General features: G+C 42.9%; 1 protein-coding gene across 1 annotated transcript in view; it reads left to right on the forward strand.

The window, feature by feature from the left end:
• The window catches only part of LOC126092869 (testis-specific serine/threonine-protein kinase 3-like), a 184964-nt gene that overhangs the window by 146527 nt on the left and 14706 nt on the right, over positions 1-23731 (forward strand). The window contains exon 6 of the mRNA XM_049908600.1: positions 6024-6188. Within this exon, the coding sequence (XP_049764557.1) occupies positions 6024-6188 (165 nt within the window). The remainder of the gene's footprint in view (positions 1-6023; positions 6189-23731) is intronic.

A 23731-nucleotide genomic window follows, 5' to 3' on the forward strand; every position in this document is an offset into this window, starting at 1 on the left:
CAGAGGGGTCCTCAGGATGCTATTAGAACAAGAAATATATTAAATATATTTCGTATTATAACAGATTTTTAGTTCGGCCGCTTCCTGCATAAGCAGAACTTTAGCGAACGCTAACTTCTGCGTCTGGCGTCTTCCTAGAGCCAACTGACACTAGCACATCCTAGCGAAAACTAGAATTAGATAGATGCAAATAGTTCTGCTGTATGCCGTTAGACTACGCGCGCTGCCTCTTTGCAGCTGACAACTGACAGTCACTTTACACAGAAACTCTCATTTCAGACGACAATCGACCATTGTTAATTTATTTCCAGTGCTTTCACAGACCGTATTGTTTACGTATTCAATATTCTGTATTAAAACAGTAATGTATGTAAAGCGTTGTTTTTTGTGGAAGCTACAGTTCGCGTAGTTAAAAACGGACCGTTGGTTAAAAAGTGGTTCGTTAAAATGACAAAGGCCTACAGATGAAGAGGAAGATAATGCATTTGTTATACTAAACACCGAGATCTGAAGACAAAGATTTTGAGCAATAATCAAAAATTTAACAATAACAATGATGACTAAATTGAAAAAGTTTTAAGCTCTATATTTTTTCAATAATGAATATGCCAATGTTTTTTCTAAGTACCAAAAATAGAAAACGTATAAAAAGACTCTTAATTTGGCTTTTTTAGGTACTTGATACTGTGATATGACAAGGTACCACTCATGCTCGATGAGGGGGTCCTCGAGAAAATTTTCTCGGGAACCCCTGGCGTAGATGATACCGCACGATACTGCTCAGCCTTCAGCTCAGGTTAGATCCTTACTACGAACCGAAGTCCAAACTTTTTACCGCTGTCTTGTTCGGTTTTAGAAAACGAAACGAAGAACACGTTTGGCGACACCATCTCTGGCACGTCGCTTGAACTTGCGCGCGACGGCCTGTTGGCTAACCTCAACGCTAATTAACTCGGAACCGGCGCAACGTATCGAATTCTTTGCTTAACAATTATTTCTCAGCACAACCTATCCTGCAACACCCTTACAAGCTTTGCCGACGGTTTCTTACCACCCTGTATAATCTTCGTATTCCATTTTGTCCATCTAAGCTGTCATTTTATCGTCCCCAACGTTTCAGGGAAGTGCGTACGTTCCCGTCTCGGGAAAAACATATATTCAGCCGCTGCGAGGCATCAAAACGCTCAGCAGGCCTTTCGCTCCGCTAGCCGTCTTCTCGCCATGTCACAGGCTCACAACATGACTAAAGTCTCCTCTGTACTGAACCAATGGTACTACACGTCTGATGCATGCATTAGTGACAGGCCACCTTGACACTGTTTTGCAATAGTCTTCAAGTGTTAGACAAATCCTACGTTCGCCGCTGAAGAGACCAAAACGCAGCTGACACAGGTTCTGCTGCAGGTGTTCCTTTGTCCATTTTCTTCGTACAGCACAGTGCTGCGAGTTTTCATTCTAGTTCGTAACTGACGTATAGAGACGAAATTAATCGTTGAAGGCTGTTAGGACAGTCCTGGTCGCCGGCCGAAGTGGCCGTGCGGTTAAAGGCGCTGCAGTCTGGAACCGCAAGACCGCTACGGTCGCAGGTTCGAATCCTGCCTCGGGAATGGATGTTTGTGATGTCCTTAGGTTAGTTAGGTTTATCTAGTTCTAAGTTCTAGGGGACTAATGACCTCAGCAGTTGAGTCCCATAGTGCTCAGAGCCATTTTTGAACCAGTCCTGGTCGACACAGAATTCGTAGTAAGTCTGAAGAAGACAGTACGCAGATCGATTGCATTCTCCTTGGAGTACCTACGAGGCATAATTTGTAGATAGCAGTCATCATCTTGTGCTCTTGACCAGGCATATTTCCAACATTTTGTGTCTCATGGTAGCAGTTCGAAGTTGAAATGACGTCGCTGAGGTACCCGGCAATTTAACCGTATACTTGCAGTGTTTACAATCTTTCTTGATGCAAAGTAACGTAGCGTGTTTGGTCTGAGCTTTAAGTGACCCTTCGAAGTCTGTTAACAAACTTAGCAGAGTTACCAAAGGATCACTACGCAGCTTACTACTGGAGACGCATCTCAGAATACTGAACTGCTCTATGGATGGCGTTATACTTCTCTTTTTTTCACAGGTGGCTGTGCGTAGTGATTTTTCCGTGGGCGAAAGGATAAGAGAGAACTGCGAACGAGGCATCCTAAAGGAAAGAATTATGCAAAAATTGTTTTTGAGCGGAGGCTCTACACTGCCGGAAAAAAATGCAACATCGTCGAGGACTGTATTCATTAGCACGAAGGTATAACACGTGCTTACTGAGGGACTGTGGTGATCCATTTGTTACGGCCATTGGAGATTAGGTGCCGCTCTGGAGGCCCGTCCGTGTCCCCTCTATTTTGTTTCAGCAGACCCTAACTGTGCTTAGTTTAGAGATGAGCAGTGTGTGCAACATTCACTCTAGGATGCAACCAACCCTGCCGACGTGTACGTCCTCCCGCTGAACAACTTCAGCCATTTGTACAGGGTCGCATTATGGCCATGCGGGTAGGAGCATGAACGTATCGACGGGTTGCTGTACATGTTGGTCACAATGTATCGCCGGCCAGTTGGCCGAGCGGTTCAGTCTGGAACCGCGCGACCGTTCGAGTAGTTCTAAGTTCTAGGGGACTGATGACCTCAGATGTTAAGTCCCATAGTGCTCAGAGCCATTTGAACGATTTGAACCACAAAGTATCACTGCGTCCAGCCTTGGTCTGTGGAACACTTCCAAAACCGCAGACGAGATTCTGGATGTCGCGGTAGTACAGACGGACATCAAGATCCGCTTATTGTGAGAGCAGCAGGGCCGACCGAACATCATTCAGGGAAGAAATCTGTGCACATGCTGCACCTGTTGTCACTAACCCTTGAGTAGTCGCGCAGGTGACATATGGCACCCAGCGATTTTCTTTTATTTATGTTGTCGCCCGTAGAGGTTGTCCACAGACGTGCACTTACGTCGCTTCAATTTTCACTCGGAAGGTCAGTATTTCACCGTTGTTATTTGAACGTGGCTATTGTAAGAGAGTATAAAAATACTTTTATCCGCATTGTGTGCTCTGTCACGCGACTACCGCAGAGCTAGGAACCGTAGGGGACCGTTTACTTCCGCAGGTCTAAGGTCGCATGTGCCTCTGGCCAGGCTACGAATGACACCACGATACTACCAAGCACGGCTGCTCTCGTGTTGGGAAGGTGTGGACTAGAGAGTGGAATGTCACTCTGTCGTTTTCAGTGTTAACAGTATGTTCCGCCTATATCCAAGCGATGGACGTACATGTATATGGAATGGATCTGGTGAGTGGTCGATTCCAGGGTGCTTTCTCCCACATTACACAGATACCATCCCAGTCTTCATGGTGTGGTGAGCCATCAGTTACAATTCGCGATCACATCTGATGTATCTGAGCGGTAAATTAACCCGTGTGCTGACGTTGCAAAGGTTGTTATCCCCCTTGATACTACCATTTCTTTGACAGGAATATGATGTGTTTTTTCAGCAGTTGCTATGACGCAACGTGCTCTTCTTGGTGTAAAACAACTGTCCTGCAAGCGAGTCTCTCGCCAATTGAACGCGTATGGGACACGGTAAAGCGGGTACTTACTCGTTCTACAGAGCGTCCAAGAACCATCGCCAAATTGCAACAAAAAGTGCAAGGTGCTTGGGGACAAGTTATCGCAGGCTGCCATTCGAAGCGTTTACGATCGTTTGCAAGCGAGAATAAAGGCCTGTTTAGCTGCCAAAGGGGGGTTCACTGATGTTTACACTATTGTTTGGGCACCCTTTGCAGTGAAATGCGTGTTTCGTTTTGTCTGAGTCTGTTATCATATATTCCTAGAATGATGAATACCTGTCGCATCATTTTTCAATGAAATGGCCTTGTCCCTGATGATGATGTATATTTTTCTCTTCACAATTTCGTAGTATGGATTCTTTTGGACACTTGTACTCTGAATTATTAGCATCGACCTGTAACGCAACATTTTCCTCACTTTCTGTTCACTTCTTTCTGTATTATCTCCGCCTTACACGCAGTTCGCTCTGAGACGCTCAGTCTTGACTTGGCAGCCGTTGAGAATGCAGCTCCTGTGGGATGTTCCCGCCAAGTGCGAAATGTGCGCAGTTATTCGGTTTTTGAACGCAAAGGGCACTGCGCCGATTGAAATCCATCGCCAATTGGCGGAAGTGTATGGTGAGTCGTGAATGGATGTCAAAAATGTTCTAAGTGGTGTAGAGAATTTTCAGCTGGTCGGACCGAAATTCACGACGAACGAAGGAGCGGGAGACGGTCAATTTCTGAGGAGACAGTGTTGAAGGTTGAGCAAAGCATGCGTGAAGATCGGCGGATCACCCTGGATGATCTCTGCATGTTGGTTCCTGAGGTTTCCCGAAGCACCGCTCACAGAATTTTAACGGAATCATTGAACTACCGGAAGGTGTGCGCAAGATGGGTGCCACGCATGCTGCCTAAGGACCACATGCGGCAACGTGCATTTCTTCACCGCCTTACAGCCGAACAGGACAATTTTCTGGACTCAATTGTCACGGGTGACGAAACCTGGGCATACCACTTTACACCTGTGACCAAGCAACGATCACGCCAGTGGCGGGGTCCTTTTTCGCCAAAGCCCCGGAAATTCAAACAAACACAACCGCTTTTTGTGATCGGAAAGAGCTATTGTTGGTCACTTTTATGCCCACTGGGACCGCAATTAACACTGACAGGTACTGTGAGATGCTGAAAAAACTAAAACGCTCAATTCAGAACCGGAGAAGAGGAATGTTGAGCAAGGGCGTACACATTCTCCATGAAAACGCTCGCCCACACATCGCTCGGCAAACCGTTGCTCTGCTGCAAGCCCAGTGACTATCACCTGTTCCCTAGGTTAAAAGAACATTTGGCCGGAAAGCGATTCAGCTACGACGACGAGGTGAAAGAAGAGGTTCATAACTTTCTGGACAGGATGGCAGCGAGCTGGTATGACATGGGCGTACAAAAACTGCCACAACGTCTACAAAAATGCATCGACACAAATGGTAATTATGTCGAACAATAGCTAAATGTTAAAGCTGTAAACTGATGTAAACAATTGTAGAAATAAACAAGTCTATGTACTTATAAAAAATAGGAGACCTTAACTTTTTGGATTACCCTCGAACATTCCCGCCTACGTCGCCGAATGCGAACGTTACGGATCGTGGTGGCGGTGTATGTAGGCATGCCGCCACCCACTTCTGTCTTTAGCGGAATCGTTACTTATACAAGCTGACAACGATAGGAAGTACATTATTTCTTTGCACGAATATTACAGCAAGAATAACACACAAATGAACTGCAGAGAACTTCGATACACATGCTGATTCTGAATATGTTGAGATTGACTATTGGGATTAATGCTTCTTATGAACAGCTATTACCTTATATACGATGTGGAGTCTATATCTCCAGTGCGCGCGTTCCTTCAATAACGGAAGATGGTATTCACTTTCTTATCATATTAGTGAGATCTGAATACATCGAAAGTAATTTTGTATTGTTTAACCATACGTTCAGCGTACCCTATATCCACCGATGCGCTGTGAAAGTCTTTCGTACCTCCGAGTATCTCGCAAAAACAAGTCAGATCTCATAAATATTTATTTATGGGTTAAAATATTGTATAAGAGGGAAATATTTTCCGGGGATTGATGCTGACGTTATACCAGTTAAGTAGTCAGATTTAGTTTAAAAAATAGTAGGAGGGTTACATCCTGTTTGCTGAACAGGGAATGGAACTGGACACCTTGCTTTCCTGCGAGCAGTGCGTTTACTGATCGAGCTATTTTTCCAATTTCTTTAAATCCAAAATAGTCTTAAGGTAGAAATTTGGAAAGTGTAAGACAGCTGCTGGAAGAAATGAGGCTGTGAGGCTGTAGCGAGAGTCATGCCTGGATAGCTCAGTTCATCGAGGTGATTGTGAGAAGAGAGATATTGACGCATCGGTGTTCTGCTTGTCGCAGCAAGTGCAGAGCAAGGTGATGTTCCCGCGGCAGCCGCGGGCGTCTGCGGCGGTGCGGTCGCTCATCACGCGCATCTTGTCGCCCGCCAGGACGCGCCTGCGCATCCCGGACATCCGCGCAGACGTCTGGATGGCTCCCGGAACGGACGATGCGGCCGCCCAGCAGGTGAGCGGAAGAGGCGCCTCGTTATACGAGAGGCAGAGTCAGTCTGCGGTTCTGATTCTGCAAGCTGGGTAAAGCTGTCCCTTGAGTGGTCCAGTGTCTGTTGTCTTTGTCAAATCAGTCTGTTAACTTACTAATCGATCTCGAGAAAACTTTTTACACTGCAGAGTGGTGCAAGATGTCTGCAATCGCCACAAAATAGGTGCACACGTGAGCAAAGACGAGCAGTATATACTGTGATTCAGCTGACTCTACCGATCGCTTTTATGCTACCCGCAATGGCTTTAAAAACCACGCACAAGAGTTTCATATTCTCTCGCTCACTATGCACAAACTATTAGCCCTGCAGAAACAGTGAATAGGGCCTTTTTATAGGAAACTTGATGTAGTTAAATTTTTTGCTGGGACACGTTTTCGCTGGAGGCCACGGTTTTCGAGTTATTCAAGAAAAACGCATTTAGAAGTCAATTTTGTTCGCTTTTCTTGAATAATTCGAGAACCATGGCCTCTTTCGCAAACATATCCTAGCACGAAATTTAACTATGTAAATACACTGAAGAGCCGGCCGTGATGGCCGAGCGGCTCTAGGCGCTTCAGACTGGAACCGCGCGACCGCTACGGTCGCAGGTTCGAATCCTGCCTCGAGCATGGATGTGTGTGATGTCCTAGGTTTAAGTAGTTCTAAGTTCTAGGGGACTGATGAACTCAGCTGTTAAGTCCCATAGTGCCCAGAGCAATTTGAAGCAAATACACTGAAGAAGAAACTGGTATAGGTATGCGTATTCATATACAGAGATATGTGAACAGGCAGAGTATGGCTATGCGGTCGGCAGCGCCCATATAACACAACAAGTGTCTGGCGCAGTTGTTAGGTCGATTACTGCTGCTACAATGGCAGGTTATTAACATTTAAGTGAGTTTGAAAGTGGTGTCATAGTCGGCACACGAGAGATGGGACAAAGTATCTCTGAGGTAGAGATGAAGTGGGGATTTATCCGTACGACCATTTCACGAGTGTACCGTCTGTATCAGGAATCCGGCGAAACATAAAATCTCTGACAACTCTGCGGCCGGAAAAAGATCCAGCAGCGACAAACGGCGAAGGAAGAGAATAGTTGAACGTGACAGAAGTGCAACGCTACCTCAAATTGATGCAGATTTCAATGCCATCAGCAAGTGTCAGCGTGCGAACCATTCAACGAAACATCATCGATATCGGCTTTTGGAGCCGAAGGCCACTCGTGTACCTTTGATGACTGCACGACACAAAGCTTTATGCCTCACCTGGGCCGACAACACCAACATTGGACTGTTGATCACTGGAAACATGTTGACTGGTCGGATGACTCTTGTTTCACATTGTATCGAGCGGATGGGCGCGTACGGGTATGGGGACCACCTCGTGAATCCATGGACCCTGCATATGAGGAGAGGACTGTTCAAACTGGTGGAGGCTCAGTAACAGCGTGGGGCGTGTGCAGTCGAAGTGATACGGGACCCCAACACCCTTCTGAGTTTAAACGCTTCCACTGGCCACCAAACTCCCCAGACATGAACATTATTGAGCATATTTGAGACGTCCTGGAAGTGCTGTTCAGAAGGGATCTCCACCCTCTCATACTGTTATGAATTTACAGACAGCCCTGCAGGATTCATGGTGTCAGTTCCTTCCAGCACTACTTCACACGTTAGTCGAGTCCATGCCAAGTCATGTTGCGGCACTTCTGCCCGCTCGCGGGGGCCCTACACAATATTGGGCAGGTGTACCAGTTTCTTTGGCTCTTCAGTGTAGTTTGGGGTAATGAGCGAGAGAATATGAAAATCTTGCACGAGGTGTCTGTAAGTGTTGCGGATTGCATAGAACCCAGTGGTAGAGAGAGCTAAGTCAACCTAAATAAACTGAGTGCCCAAGCTTACGGGAAGAGTTGTCTCATTTCCAGTTGTGCAGTGAGTCACCCCTGAATGTCTGTGCTTTGCACTATCAGAATAAAAGTATGTGAACACCCCCATGAAATATGCATGTTTCAATGGATTCGTGATACTGACGGTACACTCGTGAAATGGTCGTACGGATAAATCGTCACACCAGATCTGATGACAAGCGGACACACCACGGCACAAGGAGGAGTGAAGTGTTGTGTTGTCAGTTGAGAAATAGTAACAGCAGATTGGGTCAGTCACGTGATCTCACCTACGTCGACTATTCAATGGATGTCACCTGAACAACGAATCCAGCAGGGACACTTCACCTCTCCTGGAGATCAACAAGCTGACTGTCAGAGTGTGAAGTGGAAATGCGTAGGAACAACTACAGCTAAACTGATACCATGCAGCCTTCCAGTACTGACGTTCAATACCGTCATGCATTGTAGTGGGTGGGTGTACAAAATCGCATTAATTCAGCGGAGAAATCACTCGTGAACTCGAAAGTGCTGCCAGTAGTCTAGCTAGCACAATGGCTGCGAGGGAGTAGTTCAAAAGAATAGGATACAATGGCCGAACATCTCAACGGATGTCACACATATCTGTTCTCAGTGCTACGTGACGCTTCTGGTGATGTAAAGGGCGACGCCATCGCAGTGTTGATATGTCGGAACGGGTGATTTACTGTGATGAATCACTGACGCAATCCGATGGAAGGGTTTGCGTTTGGTGAATGCCTAGAGAGCATTACCAACCATAAGATATTGCAGCAACAATGAAATATGGAAAATGGATTGTTACGCTTTGGGGGTGTTTTTCGTGGTTAGGTTGTCGTCCACATATTGCGCTTAAGAAAACGCTAAATGGGAAAGGATAGGAACACATACTGCATTGCGTGTGTCTGAGTAACAGTTAGGAGACGATAATTTGTTACTTAGAATGATAATGGCCCCCTGTCATGAAGCAGTATCTGAGAGGCCAAGATTAGTGGACAATATCGTTCCTGTCGTGGACTGACCTGAATAGAGTCCCGACCTGAACGCAGTGGAGCAGCTCTGCTTTAGGATGTGTTGGAACGTCGACCTCAGACCCAAGCATTCAACATCAGTGCCCTCTCTGGTTTCGGATTTTGAGGAAGAAGAGGCTGCCATTTCTCCACAGACATACAGACACCTCACTGAAAGTGTACCCAGCAGAATTCAAGCCCTCATAAAGACGAAGGGTGGACACAACCCATATTAATGTCCAGTGCTGTTTTTCTGGGGGAACGATGGGGGATGCGTTCCCTTAAACTTTTTCATCGACAAAGTAGTTTTTTTACGATGTTGAGAACTTAGAAGAGCGCCAAAGATTTCTTTCACGGACGTAAATTTTTATTTAATTTTTCGTGTTGGTAATTGCAATACGAACGATACCCGTGCAGTTTCTGGTGGGAAAAGCGATGTCATTGACCGTTTCAAGCATTTCGAAGCTGCGGCAACCGTTCTCGACAACTGAATCACTGGCAGCCAGTTCGACAAGCATGTAGTGCCCTCGCCCGCTAATAGTGGGCGATGGTAGTCCTAAACGGATATGCGTATCCTCAAACGCCGAGCTACCGGTAGATGTCTCTACGGTTCCGCTACCATGATCCTTCCCGTTTCATTACCATCTTTGTTTTGTTGTTCTTTATTCGTTTGTGTTTGCTGTTCCGTTCTTGTCGGTTGTGCGAAGTTTTACAGTGTGTCCTGTCTTTCGTTGCAACTTGTAAGTTAAGTTGGAGGTGAGAGATGAGCAGAAAACTAACAAACTATTTTACTTATTCTCCTGCTATAGTAAAGTCAACTGAAGAGTCCGCTACCGTATATATATATATATATATATATATATATATATATATATATATATATATATATATATATATATAGTGTGAGTCACCTAACATTACCGCTGGATATATTTCGTAAACCACATCAAAATCAAATACTGACGAATCGATTCCACAGACCGAACGTGAGGAGAGGGGCTAGTGTAATTGGTTACTACAAACCATAAAAAAACGCACGGAAGTATGTTTTTTAACACAAACCTACGTTTTTTAAATGGGACCACGTTAGTTTTGTTAGCACATCTGAACATATAAACAAATACGTAATCAGTGCCGTTTGTTGCATTGTAAAATGTTAATTACATCCGGAGATATTGTAACCTAAAGTTGACGCTTGAAACATTGTCCTCACTTCATTGCAGGGGCCCAAACAGCTGCAACATACATCGCGCTACTACAGAATGATCTGCCAACGTTGCTCGAAAATGTCCCACTGGAAACGCGTCTACGTATGTAGTATCAGCATGATGGTGCACCTGCACATTCCGCATTTTTGTATGGTTTGTATTAAACAATTACACTAGCCCCTCTCCTCACGTTCGGTCTATGGAATCGGTTCGTCAGTATTTGATGTGGTTTACGAAATATATCCAGTGGTAACGTTAGGTGACTCACCCTGTATATATATAGTATATGAGGGCAGCGTGGAGGGTAAAAATCGTTGAGGGAGCCCAAGAGATGAATACACTAAGCAGATTCAGAAGGATGTAGGTTGCAGTAGTTACTGGGAGATGAAGAAGCTTGCACAGGACAGAGTAGCATGGACAGCTGCATCACACCAATGTCGGAGTACCCTCAAACTTGTTTTCAGAAGAAAAGCACTGTTAATGTCCATTAATATGAATCAGCATACTTTTTAACGGATAGCTTATACTGCGTATGGCGAGAGTGTAGAGGCGACATCTCAGAGTTCCGTTACAGGTAGGTGTCCAGTGAGCATTGCGGCTCGTCGCGAATCAACCGAATTAGAAACTGGAATGGCAATCGGTGTAAGACTTATGGCTTGTAGTAGTTCGGAGATTACACAAGAATTTTGGGTACTGAGGCCAGTAATTCTAGAGTCGTTCTTCAGTATCGTAGAGACAATGATTTGACACGCATAAAACGGCACACAGGACGATGACAAGTGTTTAACGAATTAATATCACGTTATCTCCCCAGATAAACAGGTCCATCAACGATCTACTGTGATACACTTCGCCGCACATTTGAAGATAAGGAGTGAGGAATCGATTTCGACCAGAACTGTATAAAGCCAAACGAAATGCATAGGCGTCACCAGTCGACGACACACATCACATCCAAGACTTTTACATGCCTTTACGTCGCTCGGTGTACACTATACAGTAACCAAGAGGGAACAATGAGAACGGTAGAACAAGAGAGGTACATAATCTTCGGATATATATATATATATATATATATATATATATATATATATATATATATATATATATATATAAAACCCAATTACTTCTCCACTCTTTGTTATAGAAGTATAGGAACTGGAGGCAGGTTAGTGGAATTACCTTCGGATGGGATACAGTTAGGATTTGTATAGCCAGTGCAAAAGAAAACAAATCAAAGGTCAAATCCAAATGAAACAATTGTATGTGGCTTTGTTGTGAACAAGAAAAAAGATACCAATATCAAAGATTTCGAAGGAACTGAGAACACATCATCAAAAATTGTTTTACAAATAAACAAATTATACTGATGAGAACGTAGAGGACGTGAGAAAAGATTTATAGAAAATCAAGAAAACTATACTGCTCGAAGATAACGGTTCATTTTAATGCAAAAGTGGCACTGAAAACTAAGTAGACTTCTTCAGTCGAAACTTTAAAGGTGGCTGCAGAAATAACAGAATACGCCCAGAGGAGCAGCATATTTGTTCCTATAGTGTTGTCTCAGAAGAGAAAAAATAGAAAATGGACTTGATATAAATCAAGCTGAATTAAAAAGGAAACATACTATACTTTCTCCAACAATATTTCATGAAGATATATATTTTTAAAGAAACTGTGCAGGATCTGACGATTACTAATGACCGTCGACGAGTAAAAGAAACAGTAAAAATAGGCAGAAAGGGAGAAAGACACACACTCATATTGGAAGAAGTGAAAAATGTAGATTATGAAATTTTTTTTAAGAGTAGAGTGGTGCAGATATATTGAGCATGAGTTTCTGTAGTTTAGATTGTGAAGATTACATGGAAGCGCGTAAAGACGACCAAGTCGTAACAAAGGTACTCAGGCAAACAGAAGAAGGCGTAACATGTACGACGAAACTTAGAGAAAATGAAATGTGCATTGGAACAAGGCAGCTATTGAAGTGTAGACGAAAATTTCAGGCAATGGTAAGAAGAACGTGGTAGAATTCGCCGAATTAAACCAACAAAATTCAGCAGTGTTTTGGAGAAGACTTGACTAAGTAGTACAATAATTTAATAAGCAAACGACTGAAAACTAGGACAGTGTGGAGAATAACAAAAGAAAAAATCTTTAATTATCTTGGGATGTGGTGGAATAACTAACAAAAGAGAAAATTGTACAATAATTCAGAGATTTTTGTAATTTTCATGTACTAATCACAGACGAATCAGAAACAAAGGCGTGATGTTGTTTTGGTAGAGATGATTAAAGATGGAGGAAAAGTAATGCATAACAAATTTTTTTTATAGAATGCTTGTGGTGAAAAGTAATTTCCCCAAACCCAGAACAGTAGTGTAATTGCGTTCCTTCGTGACATAGCACCAATACAAGCCCCTAAAAGCTAATGAATTATCTGCACTGAAAGCTTTCGAGAAGCAAGGCAATGACCAGCTTACTTTAATCTAGAGAAAAAAGTTTACTAAGCATATGCTTCATCAGCATGGCGAGATATTTGCAATAGAAGGAACACTGGGGATTACGTTCATCCACATTGTTGTCATCACCTATAGACAAAGCCTTTAGATAGGTTTTAGATAATTTTTAGATATCTGAACCAGAAAAATAAAGAATGAATGTGAGTTAATAGAACAACCTGAGGTTGCACACTTTACCTTTAACGCAATTTAACTACAACAGGAACGAAAGAAATTAATTATGATAGTCTGAAAATGAGTTACAACAACATTAAAACAATGTGTAATATACGCACCGGAAAGAAAGCAGGATAAACTTACAACAGGGTCATAGACGAAATTGATGTGATTTTCTATTTAAATAACTTGAAGAAAACGAGGGGATGGATAGCAAAAGGACTAATAAAACTGCAAAACTTCCCCGGAATACCTTTGGTAAATTGTACAAAGTTTAAAAAAAATTTGATTTTGATATGCCAAAATCTCCCCAAGATCCAGGAACCATGTCAAGATGGGACGGCTTGGTTGCCTCATTGATATTGACAGCCATACTATAGGTACAACTGCAATGGTGGAGTATGTATAAGGAGGTCAGACGAACATGTTGTTCCTGAAGAGAAGCAGCACCCTTTTCAGTAAATGCAGGAGAAACAGTCTAGATGTTTGACTGATCTGGCGTTGTAACATCAACTAATGCTGTGCTTGTACTGCGAACGGCTGAAAGCGAAGGGAAACTACACCCATCACTTTTCCTCAAGCCACTGAGCTCTATTGTGAGATAAAATGAATATGGCTCCATCTTGGTGAAATATTCTGGTGGTAAAATAGTGATTTTCTATTTAAATAACTTGAAGAAAACGAGGGGATGGATAGCAAAAGGACTAATAAAACTGCAAAACTTCCCCGGAATACCTTTGGTAAATTGTGAGGCGGGGACTACTTAGGATGATGTTTGATCCCTCGACTGGATAGGTAGATTTGAAAATTTGAAAAGGGAAATAGATAGATTGAAGTTTTGCCATAGTAGGAATTAGTGAAGTTCAGTGACATGCTGAGTGGACTTCTGGTCAGGTGAGTATTATGTTATTTACATAAAATCAAACAGGGATAATACCATTGTGGTTCTATTAATGAACAAGAAAATAGGAATGCTTTGAACAACACAGTGAACACACTATCATATCCAAGATAGGCACAAAGCCAACACCCAATGCAGCAGTACAAGTTTATATGCCAACTGGTTCCGTAGATGATGAAAAGATTGAATGAACCTACGATGAGAGAAAATAAACTTTTGAGGTAGTTACGGAGAGGAAAATTTAATTGTGATAAGAGCCTGGAATTCCTTACCCGAGGATGATAAGAGGTAAAAAAGCAGAAGTATGCGGAGAGTGAGGGGAGGGTGGCAGGAATGAAAGAGGAAGCTGCCTTGTAAGAATTTTGAGCAGAGCATAATTTAATCATCGATAACGCTTGGTTTAAGAATCGTGAAATAGGGTTGTATACGTGAAAGAGGCCTGGAGAAGCCGGAAGATTTCAGATTAATTACATAATGGTAAAAAAGAGATTTCGGAAGCAGAATTTAAACTCTAAGCCATATCCAGTGGCAGATGTGGACTCCGATTATCACTTATTAGTTATGAGCTGTGGATTAAAGCTGAAGAAATAGAGAAAAAGGTAGGAAATTATGGAGATGGGACCTGAATAATTTGAAAAAAATCACAGGTTGTTGAACGTTTCAAAGGTAATATTAGGCAACGACTGACTGAAACAGTGCAAAGGTATGCAGTATATGTTGAATGGATGGCTCTGAGAAGCGGAATAGTGAAGGCAGTACAGGATCATGTGTTTATAAAAATGAAACCTACTAAAAATCTTTGACTATTATAGGATATAGTGAATGCAATTGATGAAAGTAGGAATTATAAAAATGCAGCGAATCAAGCTCGAGATAGGGAACACTGGTGTCTAAAGTATCAGGTTGACAGGGATGTTCACAATGTCTAAGCATAAACTGCTAGGGGACAAATCCAAGGCTATAGAAGCATCTGTAACTATGGGAAAATAGACAACGTCTATCGAAAAATTAAAGAGTGGTTTGGAGAAAAGAGAAGCAACTCTACTATATGAGTGTCATGTGCTCAGACGGAAAACCAGTACTTAACAAAAAGCGAAAGAGGGAACGCAGAAGCAGTATATTGAGGACCCATACAAGGAAAATGAACTTGAAAGCAATATTATAGAGGGAGTAGATAGAGACAAGATTGGAGATATTATATTGTGAGAAGAATTTGACAGTGCACTGAAAGACCCAATTCGAAACAAGGGTCATAGAATAGAGTTTTCACTTGATGTGCAAGTTGTATTAGAAGGGAAATACCCTCAAACTTCAAAGAAGAAAGTAGTTTCTCTAAGACCGAAATAGGTGTATGTTGACAGGTATGAATATTACCGACCTATTACTTTAACAAGTTATAGTTGCAAATTACTGACACGAATTATTTACAGAAGACTGGAAAGACTATTACAAGCGGATTTCGGGGAAAATCAGTCTTGGTTCCCGAGAACTGTAGGGCCGCTCGAGGCAATACTGGGCATGCTATGAATTAATCATATCTTACAAGTTTATTTACTGAATGGCGAACCTACATTTATAGCATTTGTAGACTGAGAGAAATCTTTCGACACTGTTGAGCGGAAGGTACTCTTTGAAATTCTTATGGCAGCAGGGGGCAGATACATGGATTGATAAGTTATATTTAACTTGTACAGAAACTAGATGCCAGCTATAAGAGTTGAAAGGCATGAAAGCGAAGCAGTGGTTGAGAAGGGAGTGAGACAGGATTGTGGCCTATTCCCAATGTTATTCAATCTGTAAACCGGACAAGCACTTAAAGAAACCCAAAGAGGAATTTGGAAAAATCATTCCGGTTCAGGCAGAATTAATAAAACTTCGAAGTTTGTCGACGACATTGTAATTCTCTCAGAGCGAGCAAAGGAATGGAAAAACAGCTGAACTGAATGGACAGTAGCTTGAAAGGAGTGTAGATGATGGATGTAGACAAAAGCGGAACATATCTAGTGAAATGTAATCGAATTAAATCAGGTGATGTTGAGGGAACTGGAGTATGAAATGAGCTGCTGAAAGTAGTCGATGGCTTTTGCTGTTTGGGCAGTAAAATAGTTGACGATGGCCGAAGTACAGACGATTTTGTAGTAATCACCAGTAGCCAACTTAAAGATAGCGGGAAGCGAGCCCCCAGCAACAGAATTTCGTGACTGTAGGGAAGAGGCCCTACAAGCACGCTTTCCATGTCAGACTGCACGGTAATACAGTGTGGCGCCACATTAAACTGTTTGGTATGAGACGCCCTCTGCAGACAACCTCAGCGATGCAGATTCCTAGCCGGCAGGGGGGGGGGGGGGAGAGGGGGGTGTAGGAAGAGGCGGAAGGGAGCTGATGACGTTGGCATCATTAGCTTATCCCTTCCTCGCTCGCAGGTGTGCGAATACCGTGGAACACACATGTTGCTCCCCCTGGAATTTGCCTACAGCACCGTGGAATACCACACACAAAACCAGTGGGATCGGTCGGTAAGGCGTCGGCCACGTGCGGTCCACAGGGAGAAATCAAGTAGCGCTGAAACTGCGAACAGACACCACCTACTCTTATCACGGACATTCCAATATCTCACCAGAGAAAGGCGAGTAACTTGAGTGTGAGCATCGCGCCTGGTTTTGTGAGTGCCGTCTAGACGTTTCAGAACATACAGGAGATGGGCAAAAATTTGTAAACACAAAAAAAAAAATTCATTACAACGTCGAATGCAGTGTAGGAAACCCGTTGGCATTTAAAACATCTTCCAGTCATCTCGGAATGGATACTTACTGATCCTGTATGATTTTCAAAGGAATCTTGTACCATTCATCCTGCACGATAGCGACATGTTCATGAAGCGATGGTGGAGATGAACACGGATCCTCCGGCATTCTTCTTTCGATAGCAGACCACAAAGGCTCCATACATTGCGATCTGGAGCTGTTGTGACAAGAGGAGATGCTACAGTTCATCCTCGTGCTAACTAAACGAGTTTTGAAATTTCCTGGCAGATTGAAACTGTGTGCCGGACCGAGACTCGAACTCGGGACCTTCGCCTTTCGCGGGAAAGTGCTCTACCATCTGAGCTACCCAAGCACGACACACGCCCCGTCCTCACAGCTATACTTGTGCCAGTACCTCGTCTCCTACTTTCCAAACTTTACAGAAGCTCTGCTGCGAACCTCGTAGAACGTGAGACGTGCTTCGGTAGCTCAGATAGTAGAGCACTTGCCCGCGAAAGGCAAAGGTCCCGAGATCGAGTCTCGGTCCGGCACACAGTTTTAATCTGCCAGGAAGTTTCATATCAGCGCACACTCCGCTGCAGAGTGAAAATCTCATTCTGTAAATGAGTTTCGTCGTCTTGGAACACAGTATCAACGTTCAGGAAGAAACATCCTGCCAAGGGATTGACCTTTTTAGCCAAAATGGTCACATAATCCTTGGCAGGAAAGTGTTCTTGCGAAATAACTATTGTCGGCCGGAGTGGCCGAGCGGATCTAGGCACTACAGTCTGGAACCGCGCTACCGCTACGGTCGCAGGTTCGAATCCTGCCTCGGGCATGGATGTGTGTGATGTCCTTAGGTTACTTAGGTTTAAATAGTTTCAAGTTCTAGGGGACTGATGACCTCAGAAATTAAGTCCCATAGTGCTCAGTGCCATTTGAACCATTTTTGGAATAATCATGAGGAGCATGGAATACCATGATATGACTGCCCAAATCATCATCTAACCCCCGCCATGTTTCACTCTTGGGATGAAACTCGACCAAAAAGTGTGAAAAAAGATCATCCGACCAAATGGCTTCCTTCAATTGGTCCACAGTCCAGATGATATGCCTTCGACACTATGTTTTCTTGTTATGGGAATTTGTATTGGTTTTGTGAATCCAGCTCTCCTTGCAATTTCCAGCTTATGGTGCTTCCTTCGTCCTGTTTTGGTGCTGACAAGACTCGCGAGTGTGATATTCAGTTCTGTAGTTGTGGGATCCTGCAAACTTGTCTCGTATAGCGTGCCTAAAGGATGCTGCGTTCTCGAATGCTGTACAACAATTCAAGCAAATAACATTTACAATTTTTATTACAAAGAAGAAGACTGACAACTCTTAACTTTGAATTTACAACGGTGTCGCAAGCGATGGGCGACATGCACACAATCAAAGACCTTTGCTGTATACAAGGTCCATGTAACCAATTGCTATGGATCACATGCTATTCGGGTACAGAGCGCTCCTGTCGTGGTGACGGTCCTAGTCAGCGGGCTGTTGGCTGATGTCCCACCGCCTTCTCTACTCTTTCATCTGAACAGTAGTGACTTTTGCAGCCGTCGTCCTGTCAGTTTTCGACTCAAGCCTCTCCGATGACCGTCGATCACAATCACTTAACACACATTTTCATCCGCTTTGAGACTTAGCGGGTGTTGTTTTTCCGCTATCCCGAATTGTGCTGCAAGTGTTCTGTATCCAAAAGTCAAAACAAATAAATGAAATGTCTTCTTCACGGTTCCTCCTGGAAAACTTCGGCTACCTTTGTGATAGAAGCACCCGTCATACGAGCGCCAGCAATTTGACCGCTATTGAATTCAGTTATCTCCGACATAATGCACTCGCAACTACACAGAACACTGTTATGACCATGCTCTTTTGATAACACAGCATAACATCGGGTGGCCTCAAGGAAGCGTAATAGGACCCATAATGTCTAACGAGTTCAGGACCCACAGTGTATAACATGTACAAACGATTCATCGGATTTTTGACTGACAATGCTGCTGTTTACTGAGAAGTATGGGTGTACGACAATCATAGAGTAATGCAGAAATACTTGGAAAATATGAGTGACAGCCCACTTTAAATGTGCACTAATGGCCATTAAAATTGCTACACCAAGAAGATGACGAGATACAGACGCGAAATTTAACCGACTGGAAGAAGATGCTGTGATATGCAAATGATTAGCTTTTCAGAGCATTCACACAAGGTTAGCGCCGGTTGCGACACATACAGCGTGCTAACATGAGGAAAGTTTCCAACCGATTTCTCATACACAAACAGCAGTTGACCGGCGTTGCCTGATGAAACGTTGTTGTGGTGCCTCGTGTAAGGAGGAGAAATGTGTACCATCAGGTTTCCGACTTTGATAAAGGTCGGATTGTAGCCTATCGCGATTGCGGTTTATCGTGTCACGACATTGCTGCTAGCGTTGGTCGAGATCCAATCACTGTTAGCAGAATATGGGATCGGTGGGTTAAGAAGGGTAATACAGAACGCCGTCCTGGATCCCAACGGCCTCGTATCACTCGCAGTCGAAATGACAGGCATCTTATCCGCATGGCTGTAGCGGATCGTGCAACCACTTCTCGATCCCTGAGTCAACAGATGGGGACGTTTTCAAGACAACAATCATCTGCACGAACAGTTCAACGACGTTTGCAGCAGCATGGACTATCAGCTGCATCGCAGACAGGAGCGCCTGAGATGGTGTACTCAACGACGAACCTGGGCGCACAAATGGCAAAACTTCATTTTTTCGGATGAATCCAGGTTCTGTTTACAGCATCATGATGGTCGCATCCGTGTTTGGCGACATCGCGGTGAACGCACATTGGAAGCGTGTATTCGTCATCGCCATACTGGCGTATCACCCGGCGTGATGGTATGGAGTGCCATTGGTTACACGTCTCGGTCACATCTCGTTCGCATTGACGGCACTTTGAACAGTGGACGTTACATTTCAGATGTGTTACGACCCGTGGCTCTAACCTTAATTCGATCCCTGCGAAACCCTACATTTCAGCAGGATAATGCACGATCGCATGTTGCAGGTCCTGTACGGGCGTTTCTGGATACAGAAAATGTTCGACTGCTGCCCTGGCCAGCAAATTCTCCAGATCTCTCACCAATTGAAAACGTTTGGTCAATGGTGGCCGAGCAACTGGCTCGTCACAATACGCCAGTCACTACTCCTGATGAGCTGTGGTATCATGTTGAAGTTGCATGGGCTGATGTACCTGTACACGCCATCCAAGCTCTGTTTGACTTAATGCCCAGGCGTATCAAGGCCGTTATTACGGCCAGAGGTGGTTGTTCTGGGTACTGATTTCTCAGGATCTATGCACCCCAATTGCATGAAAATGTAATCAATGTCAGTTCTAGTATAATATATTTGTCCAATGAATACCCGTTTATCATCTGCATTTCTTGTTGGTGTAGCAATTTTAATGGCCAGTAGTGATATAAATACGAGTTAACTCTGATCGCTAAGAGATAGAACTCGATATAAATCGGATTGTAAGATAAGTGATGAACATCTTGAGCACGCCACATAGTATAAATGTTGAGGGGTAATACTAGGAAGTGATATGAAATGGGATGTACACTTAAAATCAGTTTTTAGAAAGGCGAACGAAAGTCGTAAAACTGTTGGAAAGGTTCTGAAAGAGTGCTGAGCATCTGCAAATGAAATGCTATGCAAGGAGCGGGCGAATTTTAGATTATTGTTCTAGCGTTTAGAGTTCTTGTTAATTATGCATAACAACAGACGCTGAACAAATTCGCGATGGGCTGCTAGGATCGTAAGAGACTGCCTAGGCATCCCGAGAATAACATAAAAGATTACGTCACGTGGAGACGCTTATGGGCCGTCAGTTTCCCTTCGCTCAATATGGAAATAGATTAAGACAAAAAAAATCGTAATATTCGAACAACGTACCCTTCACCAACCGCAGTACAATGGCTTGTGAAGTATATAAGCAGATGTACATGTATAGAGGCTGTGACTGCAGCGTGTGGTGGCTTCACACTACATTCAATTCTTGAAGTAATAACATAAGCATGGGGCTGACGTCTATTCATCAGTGTCGTGACATGCATCTTTTCTATGGAATAATATTCATTTCAGTAATACCCATGTTTGATGATGAAGCCCTGCTTCTGGGATGTGTGCCACACAAATTTTGACGACATCTGGCGTTATAAGCCAGTGACCAGTAACTAGTGGAATGTTTCTGACGAAGAGAAGCAGATAATCTCTGTACCAAAGGAGCAGCAAGAATCTGTTGTCTAAGTGGTCATAGTATTCTGCATGACGAGTTTAGCTAGAAAATATATTCACTAAATCAGCAAACTTTTTTCATTTTTGCCTGGTTACTGTGTTCTTCTTTTGATACATTACAATCTTTAAGGGGGGGGGGGGGGGGAGTTAATGCAAATACGTAAGTCATGTTTGAGCCAATAGAATTAACAGCAATTCTTCATACCTTGATGGTTTCGTGCTAAGTGTGTAAGATGGTAATTCAACATAACCATTAACATTGCCATTGATACCTTTGTTATGCGATACATTTATTTAAAACTATTAACAGACCGTATTGCTCTTTACATAATCTCACTAAAAGCATGGAATAATGCTTTTAATTATTGCTGAATTTCACCTGTATAAAACTGTTGGAATTATATGTAAAAATATTATAGAATTTTTATCAGTCTTTGATTACAAGATTAAAAAATTGTTTCCTCACTAGTTTTGAACAATTATATAACAGAGACGCATATTTAGCCAAGAAGTTTATTATGTTTTATTAACACTGACCTGTTTAAAAATGATCATAACACATTGAAATTAGTAATCAAATAAAGTATTTAAAAAATCTTGAGGGCAAAGACTGATGAAGATTCTACTATTTAAAACAACGAATCGCTGTACCCATCATTGTGACCATCTCTCACGCCCAGTTTCTGTGCAAAATAACAAAGTGATCATAATTAGTTAGGTATCGTTCAGTGACCCATATTTAAGGCAAGGACAAGTTATATCCAAATACATACTCTCAAAAAAGCACTGGCCCATATTTTTAAATTTTTTTCTCTGTTTAGTTTAAACACATAGGGGTTGAACAAAATAATATGAACATCCAGTTAATAGTACGTAGGTTTGCTTGTAGAACTAATAAAGGACTTTAATCCTCTTAGCAATCAGTATATGTATAAAACCTGTCTGGTAATCATTAGAATTAAATATTGTTGGTTTCAGAGGAATTACTGAATTCCTTGTGACATATTAAAGAAGAAAACGGATTCCAATTATTTCTCCACTGGTAAGAAAGCGATATTATTCAAAGCCTGTGAATGTTGAGACAAAAAAGTGTTGTTCCTCATCATTCACATTATACTACGAATGCATTTCCAGTCGTCGCTTGCGGAGTTCTGATGCCGAGCTATTGAATCTGAACGCTCATCTAAATTAGTTACCAGTCATATTTCCTTTCCATATGTCCGCAGACTACAGTGAGAGCCTCAGTTTGAGCGGCCAAGTCATGTTCATCCGTCATCTTTAGCAGTATGTGCATTAATACCGTATCTGCCGCTCCTGAACACGTTCTGCAACAGAAAAGTTGCAAAATCATTTGTTACGGTAAGATAGCCACCACCTAATGAGAGGCTCACTGAATTTGTGCAAAAACTATGTAACGGTAGATCCACACAACGACCTTAGCAGTTCAGGCGAATCTTAATAATAGAATCAACATCAAGTGCCTAAAAAAAAAAACAAAGCAATGAAGCAACTGATTACCACAGGATGTACATATTATTTTGTCCAGCCCCTGCATTGTACAGCTCTGGCGAGTGTTACACTTGTTGTTTGTCAACACAGTCGTTGTGGCAGCTGCACTCAGCATGTGTGACATTTGTTCCGTAGCGATCCCGGGCGGAATACATCCACATGGTCGTCGCCTGGCTTCAGAACTTTGCCAAACTCAGACATGTAAGTGCATTTTGTGGTTATCAGTTTCTTCAAAATTTATTTCCAATTAAATTGTTTTTACAACAGTTAGTTGTTACTACAAGTTAGAAATCAATATCTTGTCTCCCACGATGCATTAGAGACCACACACAATCGGAATGGGGAAGGGTGGGGAAGGAAATCGAATGTGAATTTTCAATAGAGCCATCCATTGCCTTAAGCAATATAGGGAAACCAAGGAAGTATTAATTTTAGGTAGCCGGATGGAGATTTCAACTGCTGACCGCCTGGATGCATGTCTACGTCTTACCATTACGGCATCTCGCTTCATCATAACTATGAGAATATGTAGTCATTTCCAGATACATGGTGACATTTATTGAACTACAGGATGTCCCAAAAAGAATTACCTAATTTTAGATAGAATTATTTATTAGGAAGAAGGGCTTAACACCAACAAATTACTTACTAAATTACTCAGAAAAGACAGAAGTTTATAAAAATCCATCATAAATGTTCAATATGTCCTTCACTGGCTGCACAGACGACATCCACACAAATGCTCGTCGGATTTGTTCCACTGTTTGTTCAGGAATGCATGGCCGGCCACGACTTTTGCCTTTACAGAGGCACCCTGTTTCTTCAAACTGCTTGTGCCACAGTCGAGTGTTCTTTCGTGATGGTGATTAAGCACGAAATCGAATACGAAACGCCCGCTGAACTGCGATCACTGACTGAGTACGACTAAACTCAATAACACAATACAGCTGCTATTGCACAGACGCCGTATTGCGCGAGACTGGCTGCATGCTGTAGGTCAGCGCTCGTAGCGACATCTAGCGGATTATTTCTGAAACTCTAGCCCATGCCGATTAGCGCTGTTTCAGTTAGGCCAGTATTACACTATCAAATTTCTTTCTCAAATATCCTTGTCCACAATCTTTGTCACAGATATTTGATGGTGTAATAGGGAACTTCGTCAAATATCGTCCAATATTTGATCAATCTAGAGCCTCGCTGTAGATTTGATCAAAGAAGTGGCTTGTCTTCTGTCTACCGCAATGTGACAT

The sequence above is a fragment of the Schistocerca cancellata genome, chromosome 7 (genome assembly GCF_023864275.1).
Source record: "Schistocerca cancellata isolate TAMUIC-IGC-003103 chromosome 7, iqSchCanc2.1, whole genome shotgun sequence".
In the NCBI taxonomy this organism is placed as follows: domain Eukaryota; kingdom Metazoa; phylum Arthropoda; class Insecta; order Orthoptera; family Acrididae; genus Schistocerca; species Schistocerca cancellata.